At 49.5% G+C, this 14,320-nt stretch overlaps 1 protein-coding gene across 2 annotated transcripts in view; it reads right to left on the bottom strand.

The window, feature by feature from the left end:
* The window catches only part of PRKCB (protein kinase C beta), a 125,838-nt gene that overhangs the window by 64,940 nt on the left and 46,578 nt on the right, over positions 1–14,320 (bottom strand). For both annotated transcript variants that reach the window (XM_061991950.1, XM_061991949.1), the window contains exon 3: positions 11,787–11,869. In XM_061991950.1, coding sequence (XP_061847934.1) covers positions 11,787–11,869 — 83 coding nt within the window. The remainder of the gene's footprint in view (positions 1–11,786; positions 11,870–14,320) is intronic.

Raw genomic sequence — 14,320 nt, 5'->3', positions numbered from 1 at the left:
AAGAGTTAATTCCCCAACCTGTACTGGTACACGGAGTTATTCTTTCCCAGATGGAAGACTCTACACTTGCCCTTGTTGAATTTCATTAGATTTCTCCTCATAAGAAAGATGTTCCAGTCCACTGAGCATTTTGGTAGCCCTTCTTGGTATCTTCCATGCAAGGAAAGACAATCCTGGAAGCTCTGATCAATCCTCAGTTATTCAGCCTATAATGGTGGGCAATTTTAAGACAACAAAAAGTTACACAGGAGTCAGGACAACAGAATGTCTCCTGCTGTGCCCAAAGCAGCACAGACAGCATTGGTTTAACTTGTGGCAGCAAACACAGAACCCCAGCAGCAGCCCCACGACTCAGTGCCCTGTCCCAGGAGCTGAGGGGAACAAGAACCACTGCTGGGATCACTGCTGGGACCACAGGGACTAGCAGCACAGCAGGGCAGAGCTAAGGCCCATGTTGGGGCAGGCAACGCCATCCTGCAAGGAGGGCCCTGAGCAGCATGGCTGTGCAGCAGAGGGTGTTGGGGCAGTCTGCCTGGGTGCTCAGCACCAGCACGCACACAGGCAAGGGGGAAGTGGCAGCTGGCTTAATTTCACCTCAGGTTAATTGTTTAAGGGTTAGGGATGAGGCAGAGCTCCCGGCTCGGTCATTTGAGCTGACTGGCTTTTTAATGGCCTGGAAAGGTGCCCAGGCATTAGGAAAGACACCTTCTCAGGGTAAGCTAAGTAAATAAATAAAGAGTGGAGTTAGAACCAAGCTATAACAGAGCTGCCAACACATTACCTTCCCCTGAAATTAATTTTCTTACTGCTGTTGCATCGAAGCTTTCAGCTGCATTAATCACTACTATTGTGCATTATTTCACAGCATCCCTGACAACTTCAGCGATACCAGAGCTGGACAAGTAATGGAGATTCATTTAATTCAATCTGTTAGGTGAAAGGGACTAGGTACATACTTTGGCAAATGTATTATATGTGAGCCTGGAAATATCTCACATTTAAACCTAAGCAAACCTAGATGCAGAACACATCTCTGTCTACTAGCTCATGTGTCAGCTGTGTCGAAGGCTCACAATTAACTTGCCTTCTACTACCAAAAAGACAGTTCATTAAGCAACCCTGTGCATTTGAAAGCCTTCAGCGTTTCCCAGAGATGTAAGAGCATAGAAAACTTAAACCTGGATTTCTGACTAGAAGAAGAGGTGGGGGGTAATTTCCCCCTGTGCAGCTTTAGGCAGCTGGCAGGCAGTTGGGGCTGGTGGGCAGCTGAGGCGGGCAGCTGGGGCTGGCAGCCGCTGGCACATGCGGCACTGCAGGCAGAGCAGTGCCCAGGGCAGCTGCCCAGAACATGCACACACACCACCATAAACACACACAGCTTCTGCAAAGGCTTGCAGGTTCAGTCAGATCCTTCCACTGGACATGCTGCAAGCCCCCACAAACTTACTCTGCTTCATTTTATAGCCTGAGCTCTGTTTGTGCAGCACCTTTGCCTCTGTGACACTGAGCTCTAATCTGCATCAACCAACTCTCCACATCTCCCAGGGACCAGCCCTGTCAGTCAAATACCTACGGGCACAGGGGCAGTGCAAGCCCACCAGTACCTGCACAGGAACAGCTCTGGGGCTACCTGCCTGGAGATGAAGCATCCAAGAAAATGGAATGCTTTCTTTTGCCACTATCCCAGCAGAAAGGATTGGCTGGCCAGTGGGATACTGAACCACTCATCCCAGCCCTGGGGATGCTTGGCTATTCGGCCACTACTGCAAACCCTCTGGCAGTGCTGGGGGGCATGGGGACAGCTCCAGCAGAAGCCACGTGCCAGTCAAAGCCCAGCATGTGACATGGGGAGGAATCGCCCCCGACTGCTCCAGTTTCTATGTTCCCTTCTAGAAACAGATATTCCTGTTTAGGCAAATGGAAGCTTTAGTCATTCATAAAAAACACAAGCTCAATGCAAAATGAGATAACTTCCACTTCATGTGAAGGATGTTAAATCCCCACTGGAACTGAGAATTAAAAAAGCCAGATCTATAAAAGAAAAGCATGCACCAAACTGCGCTGCAGCAGCAAGAGCGTGTTAGCACAGCAAGGGCTGCAGGTTTCCAAACCACTCCCTCAGCATCCCAACCCCGTGAGCAAGGACCCTCTGCTCGGAGGGAGCCGCATCCTGCGTGGGGGCATCTCAGGCTTCACCTTCTCCTCCCACCTCCAAGGGGCTTTTTTGAAGAGACCCAGCACCCAGAGGGTCTGAACCCAAAGGGTGTGGGGATGATGGAGGCAGCTGGGCACAGAGAGGCAGAGCTGCTTCTCTGGCTGCCAGGGTATGGGAGGGCCTGTTTCACCTTGACCAGTGTTTTAGAAGGTGCCAGAAGCTGGAAATTCTGGGTATCATTTTTGAACAAGGCTGAAGTCATTTTACAAAGAGACTATTTTTGTACCACAGAGACAGAGATGACGAGATCACTGCGTATGTAGATGCCGAGAGACTTAAAACAAGAATGGTTAAAAAGAAGTTTGGCACGAAAAGAAAAGCTGCTCCTCCTCCATCCTACCAGCACAGAGTCGTCCCTGAAGAACAGGGCAGACAAAGCTTTCTTTGGAGCAGAACTGAAAAATGCCATTAGGCGTGTTTTACTGCACTGAGCAGCTTTGACCTTTCTAATCAGTGCTGCCACAGATCTGTCATCCTCTGAGTGGAGGGATGTGTGCGTGTCCTGAGGATGTGAGCCCAAACACAAGAGTTGAAATGTGAGCCAGTGAAGGAGAGGTGCCGCTGTTGACTTTGACCTGGTACTCTGCAAGCACCGACCCACGAGAGGCAGCCAGCTTCTGCTTCTCAACTTGACAGTAGGTTTCTGTTCTGGAATGAGCAGTGCAATATTGCATCCCTGATTCAGTGCCTCCCTGATTTGCAGAGCAAACCTCGCAGCCCCTCGATTCCCCCAGAGCTGCGTTCACCTTTAGTTGCTCCTACCTGAGCTGGCCCCGGCCGTCTCACCACGGCCTACAGCTCTGCTGGCCAAGGCTGACAAAGACCTGAGCTCTTCTGCCCTCCCAGGAACACAAGACATTTGATTAGTGAATAATCAACTTATAGCCTTGGAGGCACTCTGAGCACAGCCCAGCTGGACCCTTACTCAGGCTCAGCAATTACCTGTGCCTTTCTTCAGGGTCACTTCCCCACCGAGCTCGCTGAATGACCGCAGCAGATATAATGTGTGCTTTCCCGCTGAACCCTGATGGAGATGCTGATGCAGGAGCCGCCGCTTACCAATTATGTGCAGGCAGGCAGTTGGTGGCATTGATCAGATCGACAATTTATGTGCTGCTCGTGGTAGCCAGGAGGGCGTTTGCTCCTTTGTGGCAGCCTGTCGGGACAGCACAGGGCAGAGGCTCAGGCCAAGTACAGCAATGCTTGCCAAGCAAAGGCGTTTTGCTTCAGCTGTTTCTCATGCAAAGTCTGTGTCCTGGCAAGGGCAGCAGCCCTCTGTCATACCCAGAGTTGCAAATATTGCACTGGATGCCACCCAGGCTTTTATTTACTTCTGCACTAAAGTCAGCTGAGATGGAGCACAGGCATCGCCTCTCCCTGGGGCAGGAGGAGACAGGAGGCAGAGGAAGGAGCAGACCCTTCCTCAAGTCTGAGCCATAAAACATGTCCAGCACAGTTGGGTTCATCTCTAAAATCAGTCATCTGTGAAAGACTCTGAAGTTTCCGTTGTTTCCTTGGGCAAATAACCCCCCTAGACTCCACTCCCATCACTCTCCCTCAGCAAAGCACCACTTGTCCTTCAGCAGAGTCTGGTCAATGTACTCTCCCTGGGGCCATGGGCAGCCCCAGCCTGCACCCACAGCCTAGGCTGTTCTACTCCTTTGTACTGACATTTGCTGGACTCTACAGAGCAGCCACAGACGTTTGCCTCAAGATTACACACTCCTGCTTTCCCCTTCTCATTGCAGAGAAAGCTTTAAACTGTCTCTTCCAAAGAAGAACTAACGCAGTTCAAGTGAAGAGACTATTTCAAAGTGAATTTCATAGGAACCTAAGCAGCATAATAGCAGAGCAAACACCACACAGCAACAGCTTACTGTTCCAGAAAGCTGTTTTGCAAAATGCAAAAACCTCATGCTTTGTTCCCAACCTATCCCTGGGGAAAATCTCCCCTGGTATGTAAGGACCAATTGAGCAGAGACAGAAGTGGCCTGACAGCAACTCTAAAGGTGATGCTGGAGAGAAAAGCCTGTTGCTCCCTCCAGAGAAACAATATTTTGCAAGAGGCTGGGTCAGGGATGTGCCCAAGACACCTCAGGCAGCAGCCTCTTACTGCATAAATTCTACTTACTGAAGCCAGGAATGTGGTGGGGAGGATGAACTGAACACACTGGCAGTCACCAGAGACAGGGACCTGCTGCTTTTAGCTGGCACAGGCTTCAGCACCACTCACCTGCCTGGTCCTGTTCAGGACCTGCAGTCAGGAGCTGCTGCTCTGGGGATGCACCCCTCCTACAGCTTCTCACCTGTTTGCACGGGGCTGGGAAAACACCTTTAGTGAGAAATAGCTCCCAGTTCCAAGGAAAAAAAAACAAACAAGGAAGTTAAGAAACGAATGAACAGAATGATGGGTCTCTGTTTCAATGACAAGAGCCATGACAAACCATGGAGACTCCTCTGGAAGGTTGCACAAAAGAAGAAAACACAGGACCTGTTCAAAGCCAGATGGTAAAGGTTTGGGCTTCTCTTTTCCATCAATAACCTAACTCCATGGAAGCCTGCTTCAGCGCACCACATTTTAAAGATGATTAACACTGCTGCACCAGCAAGTGATATAAAAACTCTTTTTCTATCATTTTACAGTACTAGAAGTACAGAAAAGCTTGCACAGCACAATGTCTGAGGGCATGGCTGCACAGGCAGTGGGATACAAGCAGCAACTCTGCCCAGACCTTGGCTCTGGAAGGGCAAGTGGTCCCCAAGCACAGCCAGCAACACTCCAGCAGCTAACGTGTCTGTGGGCAAGAGCATCATGGCTAGGGCTGCTTCCATGTCAAACACATGGCCGCAGATAAAACCTGTCCTTGACAGCTTCCCTTGACAGCTTCCAGCAAGTTAATACATTTTTATTGACAAAAGATTTCATCTGCTAGTCAGACAACTGCAGAGGGATATGAATGACTGTTATTCTTCTCTTGCTGCTGCCAATACCAAATAGAATACACTGGCTTACCAAGCAGCAAAGTCACTCATTTTTTTTATCTGAGAGGCACTAGCACTGTAACATCATTTAGAAATGTTTGTTATCTTTCATGTGCCTTGAGAGTCATTTATTGTAATGTAAGCTGCCCGTGAGAAGGGGGCTACCAAAGCACCATCCCTGCACCGAGTTGCCTGAAACAGCAGAGAGACTCCCTGAAACACCTCCTGCCTGCAGAATGCTTCCTCTTTCTAGATCCCCCTACCTGTGCTACTCAGGTAGGCACAGGCTGCACCACCCACCTCATGCCCTCCCAACCGTTACACTCTGCTCAAACCCAGCTCACACCCAGGCACCAGGTCTCCAGAGCCATGGGCAGGACATGAACCCAACCACCCTCTCCTACCTCCTTTAAACAGAGTTACAGGCATAACTAGACACATACACACCAAGAAAATCAGAGAAGAGCTTTTCAATTACAGGATTGAAGACATGTGCTGGCTGGCAGGAGAAAGAGCTGGGCTCTGGTAGAGCCAAGGAAGCACCAGAAGGTGCTGGGAGGGAGCAAGGCAGATACATCTTCATCCCACGGGAACTGTCACCGGCTGCCTGTGCCGGCAGGAGCAGCGAGCATGTGCCCTGGTGAAAGGGGCAGATGGCACACCAGGAGAGCTGGAGAAGTTAATTAGCAAGACAGAGAAGGCAGCAAGTTGCAGCAAGGCTGTGAATATCTGCTTATGCACCAGACCTGGGACACCCCAGAGGTATGTGAGATGAGAAGAGAGACGGTCTCCTGCTCTCTAAGGCAATACCTGGGGAAAGAGGATGCTTAAGGTCTTCAGGAAGCTCCTGGCTCACAGGCCCATCTGGAGCTCCACCTTGACAAACACAGCTCGGGGATAACCCCCTGATGCTATTCTCTTTGAAGAGACTGCTCGGCAGAGAACTTCCCTTCCCCCGGGAGGCATTTCCAGGAAGGAGAGACTAGAAGGAGCTGCTAATTCTCAGGTCATACAAATGGCATGTTCATTTGTTCTGCTGATGACATCTCATTTCTAATTGCTTCCAGCCAACATTTGCATAAATGCTCTAGAGGAGAAAGCAGAGCAACCCTCTTTGCACACTGCTACAAGTGTTAGCTTGGGACCTGGTGATGCTGTGTATGAAGGGTAACAGCCACGTCCTGATGCTGCAAAGTCAGCTTCTGACTTGGGTGACACCTGCACACTGTAGGCAGTGTCTCTCCTACAAGAATGTCAGCAATAGTTTCTTCAGCACAAACAACTCTGGAACGTTCTGAGAAAGGAGGAGCCCAAGACAAAGATGAAATGCTCCAACAAACAGCATGGAAAGGCCAAAGGCCGTGGTGACAGCATTACAGAAATCCTGTCCTAAAGCTGCAAATGAGGGAAAAATGAAATGCAAAATTGACACAAAGCTACAGTAGCCTGTTACTTTCCTAGAGCAACTCTGATATTTATTAAGGCATCTTGATTAGATGACCTTTAACAGGATAATGCAAGGAAGGTCATTTGAATGATTATTTTGCTTACAATTTAAATAATTATGCATTCTACTAATAGCTCCAAATATAATTAGGTTTGCCAACTGCATTACATTACATGTGCCTGACTTCAGCTCCTGAAGACCTTGCCATATTTCAGAAAACTTCAGCGTGAACGGTCATGCCAGCTCAGTCTCTTGCGAGCAGGAGAGCTCCAGAGCGTCACAGCATGTACTGAAACCCAGCAGAGTTTGGCACTGGAGCTGGTGGGGTTGGGAAGGCCACCTTCTCCAGAACAGCTCACTAATTTTCACTTTGGGGATGCTGGGAAGAGACCGTAGCCTGGTAGTACGTTATATCCAAGGTGCAGTGAGGCTTTGGAGGAACGCAGGCCCCTGCAGCCATGGAGCCCTGCAGCTCCTGTCAGTAGCACCTCACAGTTCAGCACAGCACACACACGGACCAAGCTAGAGAGGTGACTGGTAAAAGTGGCACTGCTCTCAGCCAGCTGGCACTAAGAGAAATGCTGGCCTCAGCAACACATTGCCCCAAACATCCACTATCACAGCGTCAGCCATCAGCAAGAGATAAAAGCCCTGCTATGGCTTAGGAGCAATGTAGCATGAAAGCAGCCCTGGTACCAGCATTTATAGATACAGCTTCATTCTCTAGTGCAAGAAGTAGTTTATTTTTTTTCACCTAGAGGCCCTGTTGTTGCTGTATGATCAGCCTGCCCCTCCTAGATGGAAGATTCCTGTTTGGTAGGCTCTGCAAGGTTAAACACACACGCACTCTCACTCTCCTCAAGGAAGTTCAAACACAACCAGATCAAACAGCAAACTGCTGCAAAGTAGGAGTAGGCAATGGTACCAGAAAGAGACTTTGGCATTCCACTGCTCTTCAGGTATTTTGTTATGCTCCAAAAGCGTAAGGCATCGGCCTCCCTCAGGGTCAGCTGCTCGATACACACACAAGCCACCATCCCATAAAGCACTTAAGCACATACTTAAATAAAACTCCTCTGTTTGAAGTTAAGTAATGAGCATTACTCAGGTGTTGAAAAACACGCATCTATATATACCACAAGCACTTTACAGGACACAAAATGTTTTTCTCTTTGATTCTCAAGTAATTATGAAGTACTAGAAGGTACAGGGATCGAGGGGCAAAGTTGGAACATTTTTTTTTCCTTTAATACATTTCTTTTCCCTGGGCTCCACGACTAGCATACTAGAACAGAGCAGCTCTGGGGATGAAAACCAACAGGTAGATGGCAATAAAAGCCCCAGCCCAGGCCAGGATGTGGCTGAACTTCTCTGCAGCCTCAGCCAGAGCAGCCTCTAGCAGCCACTGCGTGGCACTGCCCCTGCAGATGCCAAGCACGGGGATGTCATCTCACTAAACAAATCTCTTCCCTCTCCAGCTCAGAGAAATCATGTGGCTCGCTGTAATGCTGCAAGGTTTAAACAAATGCAATAAATTAAATCCATTCTTTCTGCAAGATTTCACTGCATATTAATACTTGTGAAAGGAAAGACAGTTATCAGACTGCTGAATTGACTCAAAAAAATGCACAGCTATCACTGCTATAACCTAGATGTTACCAGTGTTTGACATAATTACAGGTCACTCGGGATTCATGCCACGGATATTAGCAACAACAGAGCAGAGCAAAACTCGAGCTTTGCATCAGTTCAAAGCGAAGCCCCCTGTCCTCGGCTTATTCCCCAAGTAGGCAGGGAATTGTTGTTTGCTGAAGTAGCTTCCTTTCTTCTGATTCAAAGCTCTTTAAGGATCATATTGCTGCAAAACATGATTGCCAGTGCAGAAGGAAGGAAGCTGGCCCTATGTGCACCCCCACAATACAGTGAAGCTGGCAGGTGAGCAGGAGTGCAGAGCAGAGGGTCTCCCATTCAGCTTTGCTATATGGCAAAAGAATCTGGCTACAAAGGGGTCATTTTTGCTCCCTGCTTTAAGTTACAAACATCTGCATTCCTCTCTTCATTTTCAGAAATAATATATGAAAAAAAACAACACCAACTAGGCAGCTTTTAGCTGTCTGCTCCACGAGCCACAGCGCACGTCTCACGCAGTAATAACAGCAAGCAATAGAGAGCTCAATCAGAGGCCTTTACATGTGTCCTGGTGTCAAGTGATGCCTCTTAAAATGGGACTATTTAGGTTAAATTTAGACCTTTCCCTCTCAGGCAGAGGCTACCCGCAGCAGCCTGCAGCCAGATAGTCAAAGGGCAGGAGGAGAGACTGTCCGAGGGCTCCTTGCTGCTCCTTGTTTGCCCCAGCTTGGACAGGGTTGGCAGGGTTAAAAAGAAAAGCCTCCACATCAAAGCAGGTGAAGCACCTCCCCAATACCTGCTGCTTTTCTCACTGGCTGTGAGCTGCCACTCAGATGATGAGCAAGGATGAGAACGTGGCGCCTGGGTGGGGAGGCTGCCCAATGCCGAGCAAAGCTCCAGACGTGGCATCTGGACCACAGCTGGCCCTGCTCTTTCACTGCCAAGCTTCATTTTCCTTGAGCAAGGTTAAGTGGTTTCAGTGTTTCTGTCTCCCTCTGCCCTGATTGCCTTTGCCAGAACCTTTCTGCTGTTTCTCTGCTGTGCCAGGAAGAGTTTCCAGCTCTGCCACCCAAGAGGCACCTGCAGCACCCCGGAGAACTCACCTCAACGCTCTGGGGCTGCCACAGCAGCAAGGGGCCACTTGCAGCTATGAGGCCAGTGACCCCCTCGCCTGCTGCCATCACCCTTGTTGGGTGTCCATGGCCATCCAGGCAGGGGTGGGAGCCTGGGGGCTCCACTCAGACAGCAGGTCCTTCTACGGCGATGTTACACCTAAGGCAGCCTCATGAGTAAGATTTCACCTCTTCACGCACGAATGTCTGAATGCATCCATTTCTGGATGTCTGACATAGACCTCTCGTAGACTGGGTTATGTCTGCAGGGTGCTTGACCTGCAAGGGGGTTTTGCTGCCATTTTCTTTACATGTTTTAGATGATGGGAAATGAAGGAGAGAAAGCATGAGGGTTGGAGTTAAATCCATATGGCCAGAAGGAATCTCACAGCATGACATTAGTTAGCAGCAAAGGTCGTTGTAAAAGCTCCAGCATGGCTGGCTGCAGATGCGGGGAGCCCGACACACATCTTCCTGCCCGGTGGTCACAGGGCAGGCAGCACAGGAGGCAGGGGCTCTGCCATGCTGCCCTCACCCTGAGCAGAGCGAACCAGACACATGCCTGCAAGCTTGTCATCAGCTTGCTTAGATGGTCAATCTCACACTCTCAGGGACAGGATCACCTTCCATCACACTTTCCTCATTTCTCCACACCTGCTCCAATTCTCCTCGCCCTGTCACAGCAGGTGCTGCAAAAGCACACGTGCCCCAGTGAATCCAGTATCAGGGGTTAGCGCAAAGTGAGGTTTTGCACAGGCAGGTCTCTCCATCCTGGACTGGGCCAGGTTCACAGGTAGCTCTGGGGACCTGGGGGGTGTCAAGTGCCATCCCACCATGTCCCCCTGCCGCTCTGTGGTGGAGCTGCACAGCAGTTCTTTGGGACCAAAGGCCAACTAGATTTCTCAGATTCAAACCAGAAATGCCCCAAACCCAGCACACTCATACAGAAGGAGAAACCAGACAAAAGGGGGAAACCAGCACACCTGCCCTTGGTTTATCTGGAATAGAAAAGCAGTTTTGGCAAAGGATCCCAGACTGCCATGACCTTTACTCAGTCCTTCCCCTCCACACCACCCCACAGCCTTTCTTTGCGGCCTCTGCTCACGACTCCCTGCCCAATGCTATACCCACATGGGGCTGAACCCCCAAGCTCTGCCTCTTCCCCAGGAGCCTCACCCCCTCCCCAAAAGCTCCCATTTATCCCAATCATGGCATGCAGCCCTGTTTTGGGCAGGGTGACTGACAGTGTGTGTTTAGCCTCCACCTTCAGCTGCGTGTTACACCGCCTGCTCCCACTGGTTCTATTTTTAAGGGTGAGAGTTGTGGTGCACTGTCGTTTCCCCGATTCGATCTCTTTTCTCCTAGCAGTTCCCCAAATTAGCCAGTTCCCACGGTAAAACACAAAAACTGCCAGACAGACCTGAAAGGCGCTGGCAGAAGCACACTGAGGAGCCTAAGCCAGCTCCACTCTGCTGCTCCAGCTCCCCACTCGCCCCCGAGAGCCTGGGGATCCACCGGGAAATTAAGTCCTTGTGAAAATAAGGGTGGGGACCTAGTTAGAAGGTATTTGGGTGGTTTTGGGGTTTTTAAAGAACAGCAATATTGTCTTCCAAAAGTCACACCTAGACTGGCACTTCCTAGCAATTTTCTTGTCCTTGATGCAACTGTTGGGACAGTTCTGTGTTTTTTAAGGGATTCAGAGCAAACACAACACTGACTACACAAATCACAGGCAAGCACGAAATGTGCCTGGCCTGGTTTTTTTTTTTCCCCGTGAGAAGATCAAATGTGTATGTTAGTTTCATTAAACCTGCAAGAGGATACAAAATAGAAAAAAACAAACTGATGAGCTGAGGAGGAACAGTCCCAGCACATTCCCCAGAGCTGACTCTGGACTATCAACATGGTAGGCAACTGTTAAATGACTGCAAATTCTTCCAGGTATTTCAGTTGTCACAATAAGGAATCGAGACCTTGAACCAAACCCTGACAAAGAGAGAGTCTTCCTCAGCTCAGAGCACCATGGCCAAAGTCCTATAACAGCTTTTTTAGAACTTAGTGCTTCACACACCTCAAACCTAAAACCTCACTTCAAGTGGCAGAACCTGGAAATGTCATTTTACCAACGGGGAAACTGAGGCTGTGACTCAAGGGACAAAAAGGAGATGGGGCAAGGCTGTGGACTCAGCTCCAAAAGTCTCTGCTTTCCTGTACATTCTCCCTGCTCTGCTGACAGTAAGTTATTGTATGACTTGAAAGTGCTTTAAGTGTCTCACAAATATACAGGAGCCACGTGTTGCCAGCCAAAGAAGCAGGAGGAACACCTCCAAATCGTTGTGAAACAGTGATCCACAAAACACCACACTGTCACTTCACCCGGGACATGGGACCAAGTACTTACATCCGAGGCAGGGCCTTTATCAGCACCAGGGCAGGAGAAGGTAACGAACTCATGGCACCGCTTGTGCACAACGAAGCAGCAAACTGCAAAGAGAAGACAGGGACAGCGTCAGGGGTACGTTAAGAGATTGGCACTGCATGAACCCAGAGCTTGAAAAAATAAAAAGCTGCTATGTCTGACATCCAGGACACTGAGCAGGCTTCTGTAAGTAAACCTGTTGCAGATTTTTCAGACTAATGATCTCAACTGGACCAGGCATTTCAGTAAAACTAAGCAGAAGCAAAATGCTGAGCGAATGTCAAAGGAAGGCTGGGAGCTCTTATGTTCGCTTGGAGCTCATTGTCACTCCCAGCACATGCTCCGAGGTCACGTTGTGTATAAAAAGAGGGAGAATCTGGCATTTGCGGGTATCTGAGCTGAAAAGTGCATGTGTCCAAAAATAGAAGATTGTACCAATGGGAACAGGTGGGCAATTCTCCTCCCACAGCTCTGCTTTTCTTCAGCAACTCCACAGCCTCCATTTGCCAGACCAGAAGACACGTACGTCTTCCTCCCCTCACGCACGCACGTTGATGACAAAGTTACCCTTCTGGGAACAGCGTAGGAAAACTCAGCCCAACATGCCATCACCCAGACTTTTAAGCACAAGTATCCAGAGCTATATCCATGACCCTTAAACCACCAAACCCTCAGAGCACGTGCTAAACTGAAGCCGCCAGCGGTATTTTGCAGTCTGTGCATAGTGTTGTACTTAAAGGCATTTTTTTCCCTGAAATGCCAAAGAACCACCTTACGTTCAGCAACAGACCTTAGAAAGGCCGCTCGACACCCTACACGCCTTCAACTGACACTCCAGGTCCTTCTCTAAGGGTCTCAGCCTACCCCACCTGGCAGCTGGAGATGGCACTCCTGCTTTGAGAAGCTGGGGTGCTCCAGGCCTGGGGAACAGAGGCACCACCTCATACCCCACTTGATCTCCTCCTGGATACCAGCCCCTCAGGTCCAACTGCGCTCTGTACCACATCCACGCCGTGCCCCAGACCGAGGGATGGGGTCACAGCTCCAAGGCAAGATGCTGCATGAAGGGAGCCCAAGCAGCATTGGAGCGAACCTGACAACTGCTGATTTTGTGAGCAAAGCAAAGCTGTGCAAAGGCTGTGCTTTGTGCGGGGGAAACCTGGGCACTAAACTCAGCTCTGTTTCAGGAGTCTTTTATTTGCCACATCCTTTTCCCAAGAGCCACAATTACACTAATTAAAAGCAACTGGAAGATGAGATGCAGTCTACCCAAGTTCAGAGATACAGAGCACATAAAACAGGGCGGTGCAAAAATGAAGCGGGTTTCAATCACATCACTGTAAGAATTTTCCTAACGAACAAGGAAAAGGCAATTAAACTCACAATCCCACTGTTGTACCCTGCGTCAGATTTAAACTTGTTTTCCTTTTCACATTTTTCGTTATGGAAAGAAGACCAAACCCAGAAGGTTTGAGAGGCACAAGAACTGCCAGGAACTCTCTCCTCATAGGACCTCTCGCTTGCCTTTCTGGCTTAACAATTAAACATTTTTCAAAAACATTGTTCACTCTTTCTGTCATTTGTATACAGAGACAGAAGCATCTGCAAAGCAGGAAGAAAGAATTTAGAACTCTATTAGCAACGATTTGTCCTGAGGTGTGTGTATAAACTCAATAAAGCTCCAGAGGAGATGCTGGAGCGCAGGCGCTGTCGGGAGGTTGCACGCTGATGCCAATGTCTGAGCTGTGGTGAGAGGTTCCCAGCGGAGCACCAATCATCTCAGTTCAACAGAAGAAACAAGATTGCTACTAGGCTGAGCTTCCTAATGTCATTCCTCTATGCCACATATAAAATGCTGTTGGATGCAAAGCTGACTCTGAAGACTAGGTAAAAGAAAACAAAAGCAGGTCCTTTGGTGCTTCTCTAGCTCCTAAGAATCTTTTGCGTTTCAGGGATACCAAGATTTGTTCCTGCTTGGGGAAAATAACCTTCCTGCCTTTGGGGTGACACAAGCTGGAGAAGGAAAAGGCTGGAGCTGTCTGTGCTGGCCCTTCCCACCAGCGCAACACCGAGTCTCAGGAGATGCCAGGTTCTGCTTGGCACGATGGGAACTAGGTGCTGGCAGCAGCTGTTCTCCCACCCCTCAGCCCAGCTAGAGCCTTCCTCTGTCTGGATGTGCCCAGGTATGCTACCACCCACGGGCCTGGCTCTGCTCCACAGGGCTCTGGGGAACAAAGCCATCACCACTCTCTCCCGAAAGGCACGACTGCCATGCGAGAGCCACCTGCCTTCCTCTTCTCTACCACAACCTGCCCTGGCATTACAAAAGCTTTCCTCGCCTCACCTTTGCCATCTCCTCCCATCTCTCAACAGACCCACGTAATGCCACGTACTGTCTATTTGCTGAGCCGGTCCCCACATCTGGTCCAGCTGAGCACACCCCACCTCGGCAGCTTAGCTGGCCAGGCAATGACACGTTTCCTGCCATTCAAGAGCAGGCTGAGGAAAGCAGCAGC

Source organism: Colius striatus, chromosome 3 (genome assembly GCF_028858725.1).
Source record: "Colius striatus isolate bColStr4 chromosome 3, bColStr4.1.hap1, whole genome shotgun sequence".
In the NCBI taxonomy this organism is placed as follows: domain Eukaryota; kingdom Metazoa; phylum Chordata; class Aves; order Coliiformes; family Coliidae; genus Colius; species Colius striatus.
Note: the sequence above shows the minus strand (reverse complement) of the source record. Positions and strands in the feature narration are given on the sequence as shown.